General features: G+C 41.8%; 1 protein-coding gene across 1 annotated transcript in view; it reads right to left on the reverse strand.

Annotated features, from left to right (window-relative positions):
* Positions 1–539: 539 nt before the first annotated feature.
* HCLS1 (hematopoietic cell-specific Lyn substrate 1) overlaps positions 540–19369 on the reverse strand; it is a 32082-nt gene continuing 13252 nt past the window's right edge. The window contains exons 5-14 of the mRNA XM_090277153.1: positions 14469–14579; positions 12585–12639; positions 4617–4727; positions 3887–3942; positions 3185–3254; positions 2825–3033; positions 2294–2398; positions 1535–1772; positions 1318–1380; positions 540–1117 (exon numbers count right to left, since the gene is read on the reverse strand). Coding sequence (XP_090133279.1) covers positions 981–1117; positions 1318–1380; positions 1535–1772; positions 2294–2398; positions 2825–3033; positions 3185–3254; positions 3887–3942; positions 4617–4727; positions 12585–12639; positions 14469–14579 — 1155 coding nt within the window. The 3' untranslated portion in view covers positions 540–980. The remainder of the gene's footprint in view (positions 1118–1317; positions 1381–1534; positions 1773–2293; positions 2399–2824; positions 3034–3184; positions 3255–3886; positions 3943–4616; positions 4728–12584; positions 12640–14468; positions 14580–19369) is intronic.

Below are 19369 nucleotides of genomic sequence, written 5' to 3' on the forward strand. Positions count from 1 at the left end.
GCTTCTTCCATTTACCCTCTTACTTGGCCACCAATTTTAGTCATCCAGCTAGCTACAAAGAAGCCTGGATTTTCTTGAGTAGAGCACACTCTACCTAAATCCTCTTACCACTTCATCAGAGCCTGTGTTCCTTTAGCTTTTGTCTTTTTTTGTTGTTGGCAAATCTCCCTTTTCCTCCTTCTTCTACTCCCTAATTTGTGCTTCTTCCTCAAGAATCAAATTGTCCTAAAAGAATGTAGTCATTACTCCCAGGCAGAAGGTGGCTGGCCTCTCACAACTGCGGAAGCCAACAGAAGTTGACACTACCTGGCCTCCTGCCCCCATCTCCCTTCCTACCATTCCTCAGGCTGATCTGTTTTGGACTGGGTTTAAGTACAGCCTTTTAAAAAAGGCCCAGCCCTAGGGACCCAGGGCAGAGGAGAAGGGCAGTGGTAGGAGGAAGTCTTCTGGATATGCCTGAAAGGGAAGGAAAATTGGAGCCATGAGAGCCAAGGCCATCAAGGGCTGTACAAAAAGCACTATTTACCTCAGCCTAGAGGTGAAATATAGTCCCACTTTATTTCCAATTTTAAGACTGAGCAGAGAAAAGACCTCTGCAGGCAAGGAAAGTAAGCAAAAGCACAACCAGGTAAACCAGGCAATCCAGACATACCTTCCCAGGTAAGCAAACCAGGAAGCTCAGAGCCCAAGAAAGCAGCTGGCAGGGCTTGGGCTGTTAGAGGGAGCGCTCATGGGAAAGGAGGAGAGACAATAAGATAAATGTCTATGAGCTCACACAGGATAGAGAGGACACTGAAGGAGAGCTCCTTCCTCATGTTTTCTCTGCCCCAAGCCCTAATGGAGAGGGAAAGGGAAGTCTATCTAGAACTTCAGGAACTCATGACATCCTATTAGACACTTGAAGCAGAATGGGAGGAGGTGGAGGCAGAGCCACTTTGGACATGGGAAGTCACAGGGCAGAATACAGAATACAGGGCCATTTACTGGAGAAGGTTGACATAATTTGCAGGGAAGAGTCCAAAGTGGCCGTGGCAACGTCCCCGCCACCAGCCCTCATCCACCATCTCAATGTCAGTGATGATGTCGTCTGGATCAAAAGAAATTTCATCACTTCCCTCTGGAGAGGAAATTGATGGGGTATTAGGATGGTCAGACAGGAATCCCTTTACCCCTGTGCCCACTCTAAACCTCAGAAAGGGAGATAGGCCTAGTTCTTCTTGATGCCAAGCCTAGACCCTTCCCTGACCCTCAGAGTTCATCCCCTTCTCATTTCAAGGGCCTTCAACCACCAGACCCCACAGGCCACTCCCAACCTACCTCCTTGGTAATCATACAAGGCTACCGCTGAGATCCCAGCCCCAGTAGGACAGCCTGGTGCTCCTGCATTGTGAGAAATAGAAACACGGTCTCACCAACAGGGAGAAGGAAAACAAACAGGTTCTTCTGGGTAATGGGGCAATTCTTCTTCTTACCACCCCCTCGCCCCCCACACATCTGACCAAATTCAAGAGCTGATTCTCTCTCAACCACTCACCAGCCAGAGAGGAGGGGAAGGAGGGATCCTTAGGCTCCAGCACATCCTCATAGTCCCCTTCTGGTTCATCATCTTGCTCATGTCTGTCCACCTCCCCAACATCCTCATAGTCATTCTCAGGCTCAGGCTCAGGCTCAGGCTCAGGCTCAGGCTCAGGCTCTGCTTCATATACTGGTTCTTCCACCAGCTGGAGGCCTTCCAAAGTCCTGGGGGGCAAAGCTGGGGGCTTCTCATCATCCTGAGAAGACACAGTGTGGGTCAGGGCACACTCACCAGGAGCTTCCTCTCCAAAACTTCCCAATGAAAGACTGCTAAGATCCCACCCATCACAACCCTACCCCTTCTACGCTCCACCCTTGCTGCCATCTAACAGCCTTTTCTAGGATACACAGGCTTTCATCCAGCTTCATTCCTCAACCTCCTCTCATATCTACCAACTCAAAATACATTCCAAGAAATGATAGGAGAGGAATGTAAATGGTATGAGGAATATGGTATGAGGGATATGGGAAACAAGTCAGATTCCTTGTTAGACTAAGAAAACACTGAAGCAAAAGCACAGTTTTGGGAATACCACAGCTAGGATGACCAACTCTCCTAGTCTTCCCAGGACGGGGTGCTTTCCCAGAATGCAGGACTATCAATATTAAGATCAGGAGAGTCCCAGACAAACCAGGATGGTTGTGATGGTCTATGACCCACCTTCCTAAGACATGAGGACATGGGGAAAGGACAGAGAATCTCTGGGCCTCTGCTTACCTCAGGAGGTTCCTGCCTTGAAGGCAGAGGGGACACTGGGTGTTCCCTGTTGGGTCTCACAGGCTCAGGCTCTGACGATGGACAGCTCCCTGCAGGAGGCCAGACCTATGGAGAATGAAGCATCTCTCCAGTAAGCAAGCAAGACTCCACCTTCTCTCTTATACTGACCTGCAACACCACCTCCTAACTCTGCCAATCCAAATCAAACTCATTTCTCAAGATAGGCTCCAATCTATAGTGATGGCTTCTTCCTCTTAGTTCCTGCAGCAGTGATTGGCTGCATTGGCTGGTGACCTGTCTTCCGTTATCCTGTATAACCCGTGTTTGTTTGTTTTTCTAATATTCTGGTACAGATGAGGCTCAATTACACAGTCAGACTGAAATCTTCCTTAAGACAGGAACAGAACTTATATAAAATTTGCGTAACACAGGGGAAACATGTGTCTTATTCTCTGCCAATGATTTGGACCCTTTAGGCTCCTGTCTGGGCAAGGAGAGTTGGATATGGATCCCAGAGCACCAAGCACTCACCTCTGAGGAGATTTTCTTAGGCAATGGGACTGGCACCACTGGCTCTTCCACAGCGGTTGCTGGTTGCCGAGCTTCATGGCTCATCTTTACCAGGGCCTTTCTCTCCTGTTGCTGCCTGGCCATGTGCTGTGCCTTCTCTTCTTCCTGCTTCTTCTTCTCCTCAGCCATGGACTCAAACTTTGCCTTTAGTCCACGGGCACCACTAGAAGCTATAGACACAGTCAAGGAGAGGGTAGGGGTCAAGCGTACCTCAACTAATCTTGGGAGATAAAAGCATGGAGGAGGTAGTCTGGAAAGAAGAAAAAATGAGAAGGAAAAAGCAGCTGAGGAGCATAGAGAAAGGGAATTGTTAAGACTCACCAGCCTCTATGGGTGTTGTCTTCTTATAAGCTGTGCCTGGGGCATCCATTTCATTGAAGCCAACAGCACTCTGCAGGAGAACAGCAGGTGTGTGTCAGCGGGGTGGTGGTGGTGAGGAAGTGGTAGTGACTCAGAAAGCAGTGTTAGAGATTGACGCCGCCATTGGTGGTATGCTAATCATTTGATCCTCAATAGTTGGACAGGGTATCCAATACTGTTGTTTTGTGGCAGAGAAAAGGAAAAAAGAAGTTCTAAACTGCTGGGTTCAGCTCCCCTTTCTGAAAGTGCAGTGTACCTAGACACCCACATCTCCAAATCCAGTTGCATGGAGTGCAGCAGGCCCCTGGCTGAGGCATGAGGAGGGTTTGGGGAGGATAGTGACACGGAGTGGGAAGAGACCTCAGACTGGGATGAACAATGCTAAGCAGTCAATGAAATTTTAAACATCACCTTTCCCTGGAGTTTACACATCTCTCTGTCTCTCTCTGCCTCCCTTCCCTCTCCTCAGTTAGAGCTTGGGCTTCAGAAGACATGCTCTTTAGACACTGAGGACAGTCAATGGGGAGTTCAGGACACTCGGAGGACAGCTCCGGACACTTAGCTTTTTCCATCTTTTTTCCAGCTTTGCCTCCCACTCTACTGAATGCACTTCCATGCAGTTTGGGAAACTATTTTCACGAAATTGGTATTTCGGTACTTTACCTTATCCACTCGGTCCTTCTGGATTCCATACTGACCACCAAAGCCCTTGGCATAATCTGCAGGACAGAAAGGTCTGAGAGTCATACAGGAGTTAAAATGCTGGAAATGGGTGGGAAGAGGGGGCAGTGGGTAAAATGACCAGAAAACAGGAATGAGGAAAACAGAAAAATGGATGAGGAAGTGTGAGAATCAGAGGATAGAGAGAGGCATGGGCAGGAAGAGCAGCAAAAGGACTGGGAGAAAAAACTTGGAAGAAGAATGGAGGCGAGAGAGATGGGAATTGGACTACATAAAAAGAAAAAAGTGACAGAAAAAGGGAAAAATGTAAAGGAAGAAACAGAAAAAAATCAGGAGAGCCCTCCAGCCATCCTCTATGGGTCCCGAAGAGGAAGGAGACCTCTCTACCCTCCGTGAGGCAGAGGGGCCTTTAAGAATCGTAGCCAGATCTACTCTTATCATCACCAGCCTTTCTGCCTCCACTCTTTTCTCAGTGGCCCCTTCCCTCTAGCCTCCCTTTCCTGTCCTGCTCCTAATCTTACTGTTTTCCTCTCCACCCCTTTTGGCTCGCCCCCACTGACCCCTGCACATACACACTTATTACTCTTCACCTCACCACCTGCGCTGCACGTCTGCTCCTCCGTATTCTGGGTCTTCTGTGTCAGCTTCCAGAAAGGAAGAACGAAGACTCTATAATGTTTCGTGACCTTCCTCCTCTCTAGTCCCAACTTACCTCTCTGGGATTCGTGTTTCTCTGTTTCTCCTTTGTAGTCATATCCCAAAGCTGCCTTGTCCCATTTATCCTTCTCTACACCGTAACGGCCACCAAAGCCACGAGAGTAATCTATGGTGGGAAGAGCAGTCATGAGAGCCCACTCTCAGCCCACAGGGAAGAGCCACTGAAGAGAGAAGTCAAGAGGAAATGGTGTTCTAAGCCATCTTTTGTGAGCTTTAACATTGTTCACTCTTTTTCTCTTCTCTTACTTCCATACCAAGAGAAGATCATTTCAATTTTCTCCCTTCTTCAAGGAAAGGGAATGTATAGAGAGAATAAGGAGAGGCTTCCATGGGGAAAAAAGGAGTATCTACATGAAATATATGCCTCTCCCTACCCCCATACAAATATTTAGAAATGTTAGCTAAAATATAACAATCTTTATGTTGTTGTTATTGTTAATAGTGAAGCTCAAAAGAGAAAAGGGGGAAATAATTCTGGCTCCAAAAATAAATTGATAAATCCAAGCAGTAGATGAGGGTAATTATGAACTAATGTCAGAGAAAATCCAAGGGTGTTTTAAGTACTAAATTTAGTGCCTAGGGTTAGAATCTAGGATCTGTGGTTCTAATTTCAATAAAAGAACAGGGGGCTGAGAAGTAGAAAATTAGCCTCTACCTACTCCTTTAAACAAGAAAAGGAAATAAAAGATATACAGGCTGGAAAGGAAGACATAAAACTGTCTTTGTTTACAGATGACATGATGGTCTGTGTAGAAAATCCTAAAGAATTGATAAGCAGACTCCTGCAACTAATAAGTAATTATAGCAAGGTTGCAGAATATAAGGTTAATATACAAAAGTCAGTTGCTTTCCTATATACAAAAACGAATAAGTGGAATTTGTAATTAAAATACAATACCATTTATATTAGCACCCTCAATGAAGAAATATTTATGTATAAATCTAAAAATGTACAAGATCTATATAAAGAAAATCCTGATGATTTAAAACAAAGAAAAATTAAGTAAATGGAGATAGAGTCTATGTTCATGGAAAGGGAGACTCAATATTGTCATGATGTCAGTTTTTCCCAGATTGACCCATAGATGCAATGCAATCCCAATCAAAATCCCAGCAAGTTTTTTTTTGAATAGTGACATCTGAGTCTCAAGTTTATGGAGAGGCAAAAGACCCAATAGCCAACACAGTGCTGAGACCACTGCTATCTAACTTGAAAGACTTAGTATAAAGTTAGAGTAATTAAGACAGTGTGGTAAAAAAAAAAATAAGATAGAAAAATAGATCAATGAAACAGGATAGAGAGCCCACAAATAGACCCCCATAAATATAGTCAACTAATCTTTGACAAAAAAGCAAAGGCAATACAATGGAGAGAAGATAGTCTTTTCAACAAATGGTGCTCGAACAACTGGACATCCACATGAAAAAAAAGCTTAGATACAAACATTACACCTTTTATAAAAATTAACTCAAAATATCATAGATCTAAGTGTAAAATGCAAAACTATAAAACTCCTAGAGAATGTGGGAGAAAACCTAGATGACCTTAGGTGTGGTGACCTTTTTAGATATAACACCAAAGACATAATCTGTGAAAAAAATAATTGAGAAGCCTGGATATCATTAAAATTAAAAAACACCTGCTCTGTGAAAAATATACAATGTCAAGGAAATGAAAAGATAAGCCACAGAGAAATATTTGCAAAAGATACTTCTGATAAATACTTTTATCTAAAATATACAAAGAACTCTTAAAACTCAACAATATACCAATCAGAAAGAACATATGCCTCCCTATGTTCACAGCAATGTTCTTTACAATAGCCAAGTGCTGGAAACAGCCCAAGTGCCCATCAGTAGATGAGTGGACAGAAAAGCTGTGGTACATTTACACAGTGGAACACTACGTGGTCATAAAAAGAAGAAAATTTTACCATTTGCAACAGGATGGATAGAAAATCTCCATGAGATTTACACAGGTCTCCAGAGAGTATTACACAAAGCAAAATAAGCCAGTCAGAGAAAGACAAATACCACATGATCTCACTTATACCACATGATCTCACTTATCTGTGGAATCTAATGAACAAAATAAACTGACAAACAAAATAGAACCAGAGGCATGGATTCATGGCAGGGGAGGACTGGATGAAAGAAGGTGAAGAGATTAGCCAAAACACATATATGCATAGCCCATGGACAGACAATCGTGTGTCAAGAGCTGGGGGTTGGGGAGAGGGCAGGGTCCGCATGGAGGTAGAAAAAGGAGGGGGAAACGAGGGACATCTGTAATAGTGTCAACAATAAAAATCTCAACAATAAAAAGAGGCCAGTCAGAGAAAGACATATGCCATATGATTTCACTCATATATGGACTCAAATGAATAAAATGAACTAACAAGCAAAGGAGAGACAGACTCATAGATAAAGAGCAGGCTGACAGTTGTCGGGGGGTGGGATACAGGGTTGGGGACTGGGTAGGAGATAAGCATATGAAAAGATGTTCCACATCATATGTCATCAGGGAAATGCAAATTAAACTGAGATACAAAGGACACACCTATTTCAATGGCCCAAATCCAGAACACTCACAACACTAAATGCTAGTAAGGATGTGAAACAACAAGAACTCTTATACATTGCTGGTGGGAATGCAAAATGGTACAGATACCTTGGAAGACAGTTTGGCAGTTTGTTACAACACTAAACATACCATCAACAAAACAAAAAGACAGACTACTGAATGAGAGAAGATATTTGCCAATGATATATCCAATAAGGCGTTACTATCCAAAATTTATAAAGAACTCATACAACTCAACATAAAAAAAACAAAACAATACAATGGAAAAATGGACAGAGGACCTGAATAGAATATACAATATTCATATGGCCCATAGACCTATGAAAAGATGCTCAATGTCACTAATCATCAGAGAAATGCAAATTAAAACCACAATGAGATATCACCCCACACCTGCCATAATGGCTATCATCAGTAAATCAACAAAAAGTGCTGATGAGGATGCAGAGAAAAGAGAACCCTACTGCACTGTTGGTGGAAATGCAGACTGGTGCAGCCACTGTGGAAAACAGTATGGAGGCTCCTCAAAAAATTAAAGATGGAACTGCCTTATGACCAAGCAATTCTACTTCTTGGCATATATCTGAAGAAACCAAAGAAACTAATTCAAAAGAATATATGTACCCCTATGTTCGTTGCAGTATTATTTATAATAGCCAAGATCTAGAAACAATCCAAGTGCCTATCAAAAGATTAGTGGATAAATAAGTGGTGGTACATATACAAGAGTATACAATGAAATATTACATGGCCATAAAAATGCATCGAGTCTTACCATTTGTGACAGCATGGTAAGACAGAGAAAGAAAAATACTATATGATATCACTTATATTTGGACCTAAAGAGCAAAATAAATAAGCAAACAAAATAGAAACAGACTCATAGATATAGAGATCAGACTGATGGTTGCCAGAGGGGAGGGAGATTGGGTGACTGGGTGAAGGGATTAAAAAGTACAAATTAACAATCACAAAATATTCATAGGGATGTAAAGTATAGCACAGAATAGGGAATACAGTCAATAACACTGTAATAACTATGTACGGTGCCAGGTAGGTACTTGAAATATCAGGTGTACACTCTGTAAAGTATGATTGTCAAACCACCTGAAACTAATACAAGGTAATATAGAATGTAAACTGTAATTGAAAAAAATTTTTTGAGCCCTGGCTGGTGTGGCTCAGTGGATTGAGTGCCAGCCTGAAAACCAAAGGGTCGCTGGTTCAATTCCCAGTCAGGGTGCATGCCTGGTTGCCTCTTGCAGGTCCCCAGTTGGGGGCATGCAAGAGGCAACCACACATTGATGTTTCTCTCCCTCTCTCTCTCTCCCTTCCCTTCTCTCTAAAAATAAATAAATAAAATCTTTAGAAAAAAATTTGAATAAAGGGTAATGGAAAAATACGATTTAAAAAAAGAAAAAAATTTAAAATGAAAGAGTGAATCTAGGGACTTTGGGTAATTATGATATATAAATGTCGATTCATCCTTGGTAAGTAATGTACTGTTCTGGTGAGTGATGCTGATAATAGGGAAGACTATGGATGTGTTGGGGTGTGAGTGTATGGTAAATCTCTGTACTTACTGCTCAATTTTATTGTAAACCTAAAAATTCTCTTTAAAAAGAGTCTTTAAAAAAAGACATCAAGAGGAGAATGAAAATTTCTAATACACATCTAATATGAGTTCCAGAAGGAAGAATAAATGAGAGGAAAGGTACTATTAAAAAAATATGCCTGAGAACTTTCCATGAGTCACTCTGCAGTTCGAAGAGACTGATAAGTATAATGTAAATAATAAAAATAGATCCAACATCTAGATGTATGCTGATATTTTATAATATCAGAGACAAAAAGAAAACCTTCCAATAAAAAAAGAACAGAGAAAACACATATTACCTACAAAGGGATGATGACGACACAAGAGAGATGCTAGAGGTAATGAAATAATACCTTCAAAGTGATGAATGTAAAATAATAATGAAGAGTGTAAGAAAATAGACATTTTTAAGTCAAAGCTTGGGAGTTCTTTTGTGGACTCACAGAAAGAACTATCAAAGAGTATACATTAGCAAGAATAAAATAGGAGCAAGGAGAAAATAATGAAACACAGCAAACAATGATGAGCTCAGAGTTGGTGAATATGTTGTCAATTTAAATAGCATTTATGAACTCCTGGTCAAGATGGCAGTGTAGGCAGACGTGGCTCACCTCTTTGCACAACCACATCAAAATTACAACTAAAATATAGAACAACCATCACTCAGAACTGTCAGAAATCAAGTTGAACGGAAGGCTGACAATTATGGAACTAAAGAAACCACATCCATCCAGACTGATAGTAGGGGTGCAGACACGAAAAGGGCTGGTCCCACACCCATGTGTGTGGAAAATAAAAATTTGGGAGGGATGTCTCAGAAGCAAGGAGTCCCAGCCCCACACCAAGCTCCTCAGCCCAGGGTTCTAGTGCCAAGATGAATAAGTCCCCACAACTTCTGGCTGCAAAAACCAGCTGCGTTTGAGTTGGTGGAAGAAACTGCTGGAGCCCCAAGCAGTTCCTCTTCAAGAACCCACACATGTACTTACCTACTCAGACTCATTGCCTCTGAGCTCCAGCACTGGGGTAGCAGCCTGAAAAGCACCAGTGGCATACAGGGAAGAACTGAAGTATCTGGCATCAAGGTGAGCAGAGGTCATTACCCCCTTTTCTAGACCCTCTCCCAACAGAGCAGGCAAGCTAGTGCCAGATCTGAGACTCCATCAGCCTGGCTCATACTGTTTGACACACCTTGGAGGTCCCCAGAGACTCTGTCCCACCCAACTGAGGCGCCCACCCAAGCAGCTTTTCCATATGAATGGCTGGTCTTGGTTCATGCTGCACAACTTCCTAAATCCTTTCGAACAAGCAATAGCTGGCCTCAGTGAGCCCCAGGCCTGGAACTAGCAGCAGCCCACTTACACAGCTTGGCTTCATCTGGGAATCTCCAAACCCAGCACAAGCAGCAACTATCTCAGATTGCTTTATAGCTCAGGTAGGGTGCCTCTGAGAAAAACACAGGTGGGGGCTGACCTTGGCCTACACCACCTGGGAAACCACAGGGTCGGCACACCCAGTGGACAGCTACAGACCACACTGGAGCACCACCACCCTGCCCCTGCACAGTGATCCTCCATGGAGGGCAGAGATTGGTGGTAAGTGGCCACAGTCAATTCTTGCAGCTGACTGGCATGGTTAAATCCCTCCCACTGATCTGCCAACAGCAACCAAGTCTCAACTGCAAGAGGCAGGTATACTCAGGCCACATGTAGGGCACACCTTGAGTACCAACTTTGGGTAATAGGGGAGGCTGTGCCACTGAACCCTAAGGACACCTCTACCAAGACACAGAGTCAAAACAGTTCTACCTAATACACAGGGACAAACACAGGGAGACTGCCAAAATAAGGAGGTAAAGAAATATGGCCCAAATGAAAGAACAGATCAAAACTCCAGGAAAAAAAGATCTAAATAAAATGGAGATAAGCAATCTATTAGATGTAGCGTTCAAAACACTGGTTATAAGGATGCTCAAAGAACTTAGTGAGGACCTCAGCAGCATAAAAAAGATTCAGTCAGGAACAAATGATAAAAAAAACAATTTACAGGGAAACAGCAGTACAATGGATGAAGCCGAGAACCAAATCAATGATTTGGAACATAAGGAAGCAAAAAACAACAAATCAGAACAACAAGAAGAAAAACGAATTAAAAAAAACAAGGATAGTATAAGCAGCCTCTGGGACAACTTCAAGAGTTCCAACATTTACATCATAGTGGTACCAGAAGGAGAAGAGAAAGAGCAAGAAATTGGAAATCTATTTGAAAAAATAATGAAAGAAAACGTTCCTAGTTTGGTGAAGGAAATAGACATGCAAGCCCAGGAAGCACAGAGAGTCCCAAACAAGATGAATGCAAAGAAGCCCACTCCAAGACATATCATAATTAAAATGCCAAAGGTTGAAGACAAAGAGTGAATCTTAAAAGAAGGAAGAGAACAGCAGTTAGTTACCTACAGGGGAGTTCCCAATAGACTACATTAGGCCACTTACCAAGACATGGTGTCAAAGCAGCTCTACCAAAATGATTTCTCAAGAAACTTTGCAGGCTAGAAGGGATTGGCAAGAAATATTCAAAGTCATAAAAAATAGGGATCTATAGCCAATATTGCTCTACCCATCAAAGCTATCATTTAGAATTGAAGGGCAGATAAAGAGCTTCCCAGACAAGAAAAAACTAAAGGAGTTCATCATCACCAAACCATTATTATATAAAATGTTAAAGGAAGATAAAAACTGTGAATAATAAAATGGCAAAAAATACGAATCTGTCAACAATTGAATCTGAAAAACAAACTAAGCAAACAAGAAGAGCAGAGACAGCATCATGGATACAGAGAGCATTTTGATGGTTGTCAGATGGGAAGGGAGCCTAGGAAAATGGGTGAAGAGGTGAGGGGATTATAAAGTACAAACAGGTAGTTACAGAATATCCATGAGGATATAAAGTACAATATAGGAAATGGAGAAGCCAAGGAACTTATATACATGACCCATGGACATGAACAATGGTGGGGGGATTTCCTAAGGGAGTGGGGGGTATTGGGTGGAGGAGGGCAAAGGGGAAAATCAGGACAACTGTAATAGTATAATCAATAAAATATAATTAAAAAAAAAATAAGTAAGCATTTACTAGGTAATAATCAATATACCAAACAATAATAATTGTCCAGTTGTTACAAAGAATGTAGAATGCAATTAAAATTTTCTATATTTCCTATATAACCCAGGAAGAGATAATGATTAATTTAAAATTTAATTCGAAGATGCATGTTAAAACTTAAGGATAACCTCCTAAAATAGAGGCGTACAATATCTTATTTTAATCCATTAGAGAAAAAAGGGACTAAAGAAAACTTGATCAATTTCACAGAAAGTGATAAAGGAAAAAGGAAGAAGCAAGTACACACTTGGATTTAAAAATAAATGAGCCCTGGCCTGTGTGGCTCAGATGGCTGGAGTGTCATCCGGTAGACCGAAAGGTTGCGGGTTTGATTCCTAGTCAGGGCACATACCCAGGGGGCGGGCTTGATGCCTGGCTGGGGCAAGTTCAAGAAGGCTACCAATCGATGTTTCTCTCATATTGATTTTTCTCTCTCTGTTTCTCCCTATTTCTCTAAAAGCAATGAAAAAAAAAAAATGTTCTCAGGTGAGGATTAAAAAAAATGAAATAGTGATGAATCGGGTCACAGAACTAAAAGGGTGTTGTGACAGCTGTTGCTAGTTTAAGTCCAAGCAGAACAGCAGGGCAGTCAGGTTGCTAAAACTGAAGTGCAGGGTCCTTGCCTTTCTGAGATGTGTGTTTCTCCACTTCTCCTTTGTAATCAAAGCCAACTGCCGACTACAAAGAAAAGGAGAGAGAATTGGTTAGAGTCAAAGCTGTAAAACTTCCCCCTCTGTCACTTACCCTTACTCCCAGCTCAGTCCAGAGGTTCATTCACAGGGGCCCAGGCCCGCGTATGGGGTTCATGTAGGAACAGATGGCACCCTGATAGGCTGGTGTAGAGGCGGTGTGCTACAAATCAACGGACAAGGACTCTGGACACAGAAAGTTCTAGATTCAAACCCCACCTCCCCTACTTATTATAGTTGCTTAACTGTAGGCATGCCCTTTAATATTTGAGCCTCAGTCTTTTAAAATATAAAACAAAAATACATATCCCTCTCATTAACATCAACTGTAAGATGGAAGAAATGATCCATCTTCATCTGGGATATTGTGACAACTAAATGGGGCAAGGTATGTAAAAGTGTTTTCATTGGATTACTCAGTAAATTAGTGCTTTTCCTCCTAACTCTCAGGAAACTAAAATGAGATATTAGTGCCTTGTAAATTAGAAAGGTACTATGCACATGTAAGAGATAGTATACTATCCCTAATTTATTTACACCGTGCCTCTTCTTTCCTTAAACACAGATGTGGATTTTGGTGGGCTGAGAAGCAGCCAGGAGAGTCTGGACCCTTGCTTCTCCTGAGACTGGGTATAAGTATTGGCTAATACCTAACGTCACCATGTAGCTACATCTCCAACTGGCTAAGTAACTACGAGTCTCTAAGTCAGTCTAGATTTTGCATCTTAAGAGCTATTAGTATGTATTATTTCTTGGCTGACAAGAGACACTGATTGTTTAGGTGATTCAGTATGTGGCTGTGAGGCAGAAGATGAAAGAGAACAATGAAACATTAGGCAAAGGCAGATGGGGGTCAAGATGGAAAAAATATTCCAGTCTGATTAGAGATAACTATACTCAACATGCTCCATATTCCATTACTGCCTTAAAAATTACCCTCTGAATATTTCCTTTCCATTAGAGTATGTTTTAAACTTTCCTGGTGTGTTTTCCACCTACAATGAAGTAACATTTAACACTTTGCTTTAAGGATTAAAGCCCACCGAATAAACAACTGAAAATTAAAAAAGCATCTTAGCTCGCTATGAAGGAGCCGTCCCCCGTGTGCAGCTGCAGGGGAAGACACACTATTCTGCACCTACAAAGAGAGAGCAAAGAATTTGATCTACTGAGGAGTAGAACTGAGAACATCAGTGAGTTAGTTGCCAATTGCACTCTCGTGACCACTCTGTCATCTGTAATCACGTGCCCTTTTTTCCCCTCTCTTTAAACTTTCTTTTTATTTATTTATTTTTATTTTTTGAATAAGAGAGTCTTTAAACACCTGGGCTTCAGGGATTTGGTGCTAAATAATGTGAAAAGTAACCTTTATTTTCTAAAAACATTGTAACCCTAATTAGTTGTTATACTTGATTATTTGCTGCCATGGTAATAACACTTAAGCTGACATCTTTGTTTTCCTGAAAAGCATATGTATTGTTAAGGTTTTGATGTTTGAGGAGCTTTGGATTTCCCTCTTCTATCTTCATGTGTACAGGTATAACAAAAATCAATGATCTGAGGGATTCCTTATTCAAGCAGAGTTTGAGAGTCTTTGTCTCGTTTAAATCAATATCTTTCAGCTCAGCATGTGGCCTCCAGGAGTGGCACCAAGGAACCTGCTGAGGGAGATCACAGGATCTGTCCTCACGATAGACCTGCCTTGAGTCCACTGTCCTGTTTTTCACAGGAGAAGCATAGACCCGCATTCAAGGGGGAGTGTTGCTAAGTCCCACATGATCTGAGTTGGATGGTGTGGGGAAGAGAGTTGTGACTTACCTTGTCCGCTCTGTCCTTCTCAACTCCATATTTGCCCCCAAAGCCTCTGGCAGCGTCAGTCTGAGAAGAGTGCTTTTCCACCTCAGCAACATACTCATGGCCCACAGCACTCTGAGAAAAAGAGAGGACGGAATAAGTGATAAAATAAAAATGCCATAAAGAAATAAAATTATGCAGAGATGGGATGGGATGTGAGAATACAAGAAATTCCATCCTGAGTCAGACTCATAGCCTCTGACCCCAAGGCCAAAGAACAAATTATGGGAGAGCAAGGTGGTTTCTGGAGTCTCACACATCCTGATTCTTCCTTAATGCCACAGAGAACTCATCCTTCAGGAAACTCCCATATGACAGACTGGTAACCAGAAGGATAGAGACTAGGAAGACAGAGCTGCGGTTAAACCAGAAACAAAACAGAGCTAAAACAAGGGCTTTGTTCGCCAAAATGAAAATGAGGGTAGTTACTGGGGAGAGAGCAAAGGGGACTGACTGGATGCCTCAGTCAGGATAGAATATTCACATAAACAGCCAGGCACTTTTGTTCTGAATCTTTTCTCATGTATGACCATCAAAGTTCAGAGATGCCACCTGAGCCCTAACATTTAACAGTGACTGACTCCTTATAACAAAGGAGGTTGGTAGGCAATACTGTGAGTAGTCCAAGATGGCATGTAACTTAAATCTTTTCTATTCCCCTCCACTTTTTACTCCATCTACTGATTTATTTTCTATTTGGTTTTAAAAAGTTATGTCTCTTCTAATATTTAGATATGGATATTTTAATAGTTTGGGAATTGAGTAATACTTCAAACCAAATAACAATGTATTGCAGAATCTCAGCTAAGAAGAAATTAGAAACTTCTCCTTCCTCCAATATTTCCAATCCCATGCTGGGATAAGCAGCATCAGTACAGAGACTGATGGAAGCATGAGCCTGTAAAAGTTCCTGGGAACTGGCTTTGCCATACTTTGCGGTACCTGTAGGTCAGTTTTGCTTCTTGAATTTAAGAATAAATGACTGCTTTCTTCCTAGGAATTTCAAGAAAGAATGCAATGCCTACACTGTACTTTACACAATGACAAAACAAAATACCTTTTAAGGGTGAACTAAAGGCTTTCATTTGTAGGGGACTGCTCCTTGTGATTTCAGGAATTGTAGCCCAAGCCGTGAGCCAAGCGCCCCACCAGCCCCCCCCCCGCCCCCCCACAAAGGCCTCTAAGTCTCAGCAGAAAATCGAAAGGCTAAGCAACAGACAGGACCAAAGGCCACTCAGAGGGTTCCCATGAGAATTGGATTTAAAGAATGCATATTATGCTTTAGAGCTTGCCCCACTTTTTGTATCTCTTAGTTAACTATAAACAGTCTGTAGCTAAAAAAAGTATGAAACTTTGCACTTGATGTTAGCATGGCATCAAGATGTTTTATAGACCTTGACACAAACTGGTCACTGTGTCCTCTATATTGATATCTGTAATCAGTAAATGTCAACTGTAACACAAGCATCTGAAAGCTTATTGATGATTCATAAGTCTTGACCTTGTATTTCCCGAATCCCCTCCTCAATAAAAGGCATGGGGAACAGGAATCTTGCACTTTTCTCCACTAGAGATTAGCCAGGTCCCATCCCCCCCAGAAAAAATACAATGTCCTGGATAAATTTGTTCTGCTGTGGTCCTGAAACGTCTGCTGGACAAGGAGTTTCCAACCAAGCTCAGCCTCATCTGGCACCCAACGTGGGACACTCAAGAGAAGTGACGCCTGGAACGGCTGCAGGGCCAAGAGCCTGGCCATAGACAACAACACTGCATGGATGGGAATTTTGGCGCCCCTGCCCATGTAAGGGATTGCAGCCCCCAGGCTCTTTCTTGGAAAAGCCTGCCTGTGTGGTTAAGATAGGGGAGGGAGAATCACTCTTCTTTCCGCCATGCTCTTCGATGGGGGTTTTGGTTTTGCTTTCCTCTCCTCTTGCCCACTTTTTCAAAAGGCAGAGGAGAGGGATGAAACCAAAATCAACAAGAAGGACCTATGAAAGAATAGGATCAGGGTTATCCAAAGAAGCAGGAAATTTACTTTTGCTTGTTCCAACAACTTCTTAAAGTTGCATACTGCCACGGCTCAGAGTGCTGCGGCCTCAGAAAAACAAAGGGAAAGTAAGAAAAATAACTCAGGCTTAAAAGACTCCGAAGCTGCAATGGGAATAGGAGAGGGAGAGGGAGAGGGAAATATGTGGAGTGCTGCCAAACGATTGGCTCCACCAAACCCTGCTCTCTGGGATCCTGGAAAGCCACAGTAATTCTTGCCACCTCTGCTGGCTGACACAGACCCACCAAAATCTTCTTAAAAAACAAAAAAGGGGGAGTATGGAGTCCTCCCGAAATAATCAAATTTAGCAATCTACACTTATAATTTTTTAAATTGTGATGATGCCTTTATTATTCCTATGAAAAACTGTCTTAAGGAAGCCTTAATCATTTCTGCCTCTAAATCTGGCTAAAAGAAAATCAGTTTAAATTATTGGTCTGTTGTAAGCTTACAGCATTTCTCTCCACCCCCAGGTGACTTTTCAAATATTATTTTATAATATACTCCCTAAGTCAAATGTTTAGAAACCTAATGGGGCTTAAGTTTTAAAAAACTTATTATGTTTCTTGTAGAATGTTAGGTCAAAAGAATTATGTATGTTGCAGGAAGTCCGAATAAGTTGTAGATGATCTGTGCAAGCTGAAGAAGGATTCTGTAGGGGCAAGGAAGGAAAAAATAAAGTGAGGGAAAAGAAAGGAAAAAGAAGGAATTAAGAAGATGAAGGCAGGGTAAGAAGGAATAAAGGAAAGAGATTGTGCAGGGCATGGGAGGGAAGGACATTGGAGTGAGTAACTCAAGAATAGAAATGGAAGTGGAAAAGAAATAAGAAGGAAAAGTAAGCATATAAGTCTTCGAAACATTGTAAATTTTAGACCTAGAAGCTGCAGTCCCAGGAATAAGCTGTGCCAACTTGCTATCTCCCCTGCCTTCTCTAGCCTCTGTGAAAATTGTCAAGGTCAATAGATGATAAAAATAGCCCACTTTTAAGCACATTAAAGGAATGTAGTAATCACCGAAAATAAAATTGTTTTTCTTTCTCTAGCTTCAAAGCAGGAACAGGGGGGCACTCTATACTCCCAACTCCCTCCCAGGGCATAGCTGCCACTGTTTAACCCCTTAATTACAGAAATAGACTTGTCTCTGCTTTACCTGCAGAAAGTCCTAGGTTTGTAACATCATCAAAAATGCTATCATTCCAGCAAAGGCCCTGCGACTGGATGTCTCCTCAGTCTTACAGACTCAAAGTCTGGTTTGTAAGTTATTATGTAAATTAACCATTTTGTACAAGTTTGCTCATTGCAGGTTTATCTATCCACCTGACAAGCCCTTACACCCACTCCAACCAGGGGACCAAGTCTTACTGAAGACCTGGAAGACTCAAGACCCTCAATAGCCACTGGCTAAACAATAGACTGGTCCCTATGATATCCTGTTGCAGACTCGCATTGATCAGGAAATCCTAGCCCAACTCTCAGCCATGGAATCAGCTGTACTGTGGCTGGGGAAATGACAGGATGCCTTGGTTGCCAGACAACAGCTCACCAATGACCCAAGGTTTTCAAAACCCTGCATTACTCCCCTGAAGTGAAACTCCAGCCAGCATTCCTAGGCAGACATCCAGCACTGTCTTCGAGGGGCCTTTTCTACCAACCTTAAAATTGACTACAATTTGAATTCCATCAACAGCTTGTGGACATTAAGCAGCTTACTAAAAAAAAAGTGTTTCAAACCCTAAATAATAATCTTTAATGGTTGAACCCTAAAAATTGGTTTATGTATATGGATAATAGGGACAGCTAAATGCTTATTGGCCACTGTTATACTTTGTGTCCTCTGATGTGTCTGCAAGCTGCTTTCCCATGATCATATTCGAGAAAAGCAAGTAGCAAGCTTTATAGGCCTTTCTACTATAAGTGTCATAAAAAACAAAAAAGGGGGAGATGTAGGGAACCACTTCTTGTGATTTTGGGAATTGTAGCCCAAGCCGTGAGCCAGGCCCGTTCCCAGAAGGCCTCTAAGTCTCAGCGGAAAACCGACAGGCTATGTGACAGACAGGACTGAAGGCCACTCAGAGGGTTCCCATGAGAACTGGATTTAAAGAATGCATATTATGCTTTAGAGCTTGCTGCACTTTTCTTCTCTTAGTTAACTATAAACAGTCTGTAGCTAAAAATATATGAAGCCTTGCACCTGATGTCAGCATGGCATCATGATGTTTATCAGACCCTGACACAGACTAGTCACTGTGTCCTCTATATTGATATCTGTAATCAGTAACTGACAACTGTAACCCAAGAATCTGAAAGCTTGTTGATGATTCATAAGTCTTGACCTTGTATTTCCTGAATCCCCTCCTCAAAAAAAGGCACGGGGAACGGGAATCTTGTACTTTTCTCCACAAGAAAAATTAGCCACCTCCCATTCCCCCCAGATAAAATACAATGTCCTGGATAAATTTGTTGCATCATGTCCCTGAAACGTCTGCTGGACAGGGAGTTTCCAATTGAGCTGGGGCATTGAAGGCAGCTCAGCCTCATTCATTGGCTTTTCTTTTTCTCCTTGAAGGTAATCTTTTTTCTTTAGGAATATATTTATCTTTGAGGTTAGGGAAATCAATGGAAAATATGAGTCAATGTAGAAGCATCCTTTTATCATACTTTTATAGCATCTATGGATAAAATAAAAACTACTCATATTTGAGGGCTTCTTGTAGATAAATTCGCATCACTATTTTTCATACCTATGTACACACCATACAATGTATAATATATAGCTAAAAACATTAAATATACAGTAAAGAAGATAAGAGAAGTTGCCA

Source organism: Furipterus horrens, unplaced genomic scaffold (genome assembly GCF_987537825.1).
Source record: "Furipterus horrens unplaced genomic scaffold, mFurHor1.1.pri manual_scaffold_1, whole genome shotgun sequence".
NCBI lineage: Eukaryota > Metazoa > Chordata > Mammalia > Chiroptera > Furipteridae > Furipterus > Furipterus horrens.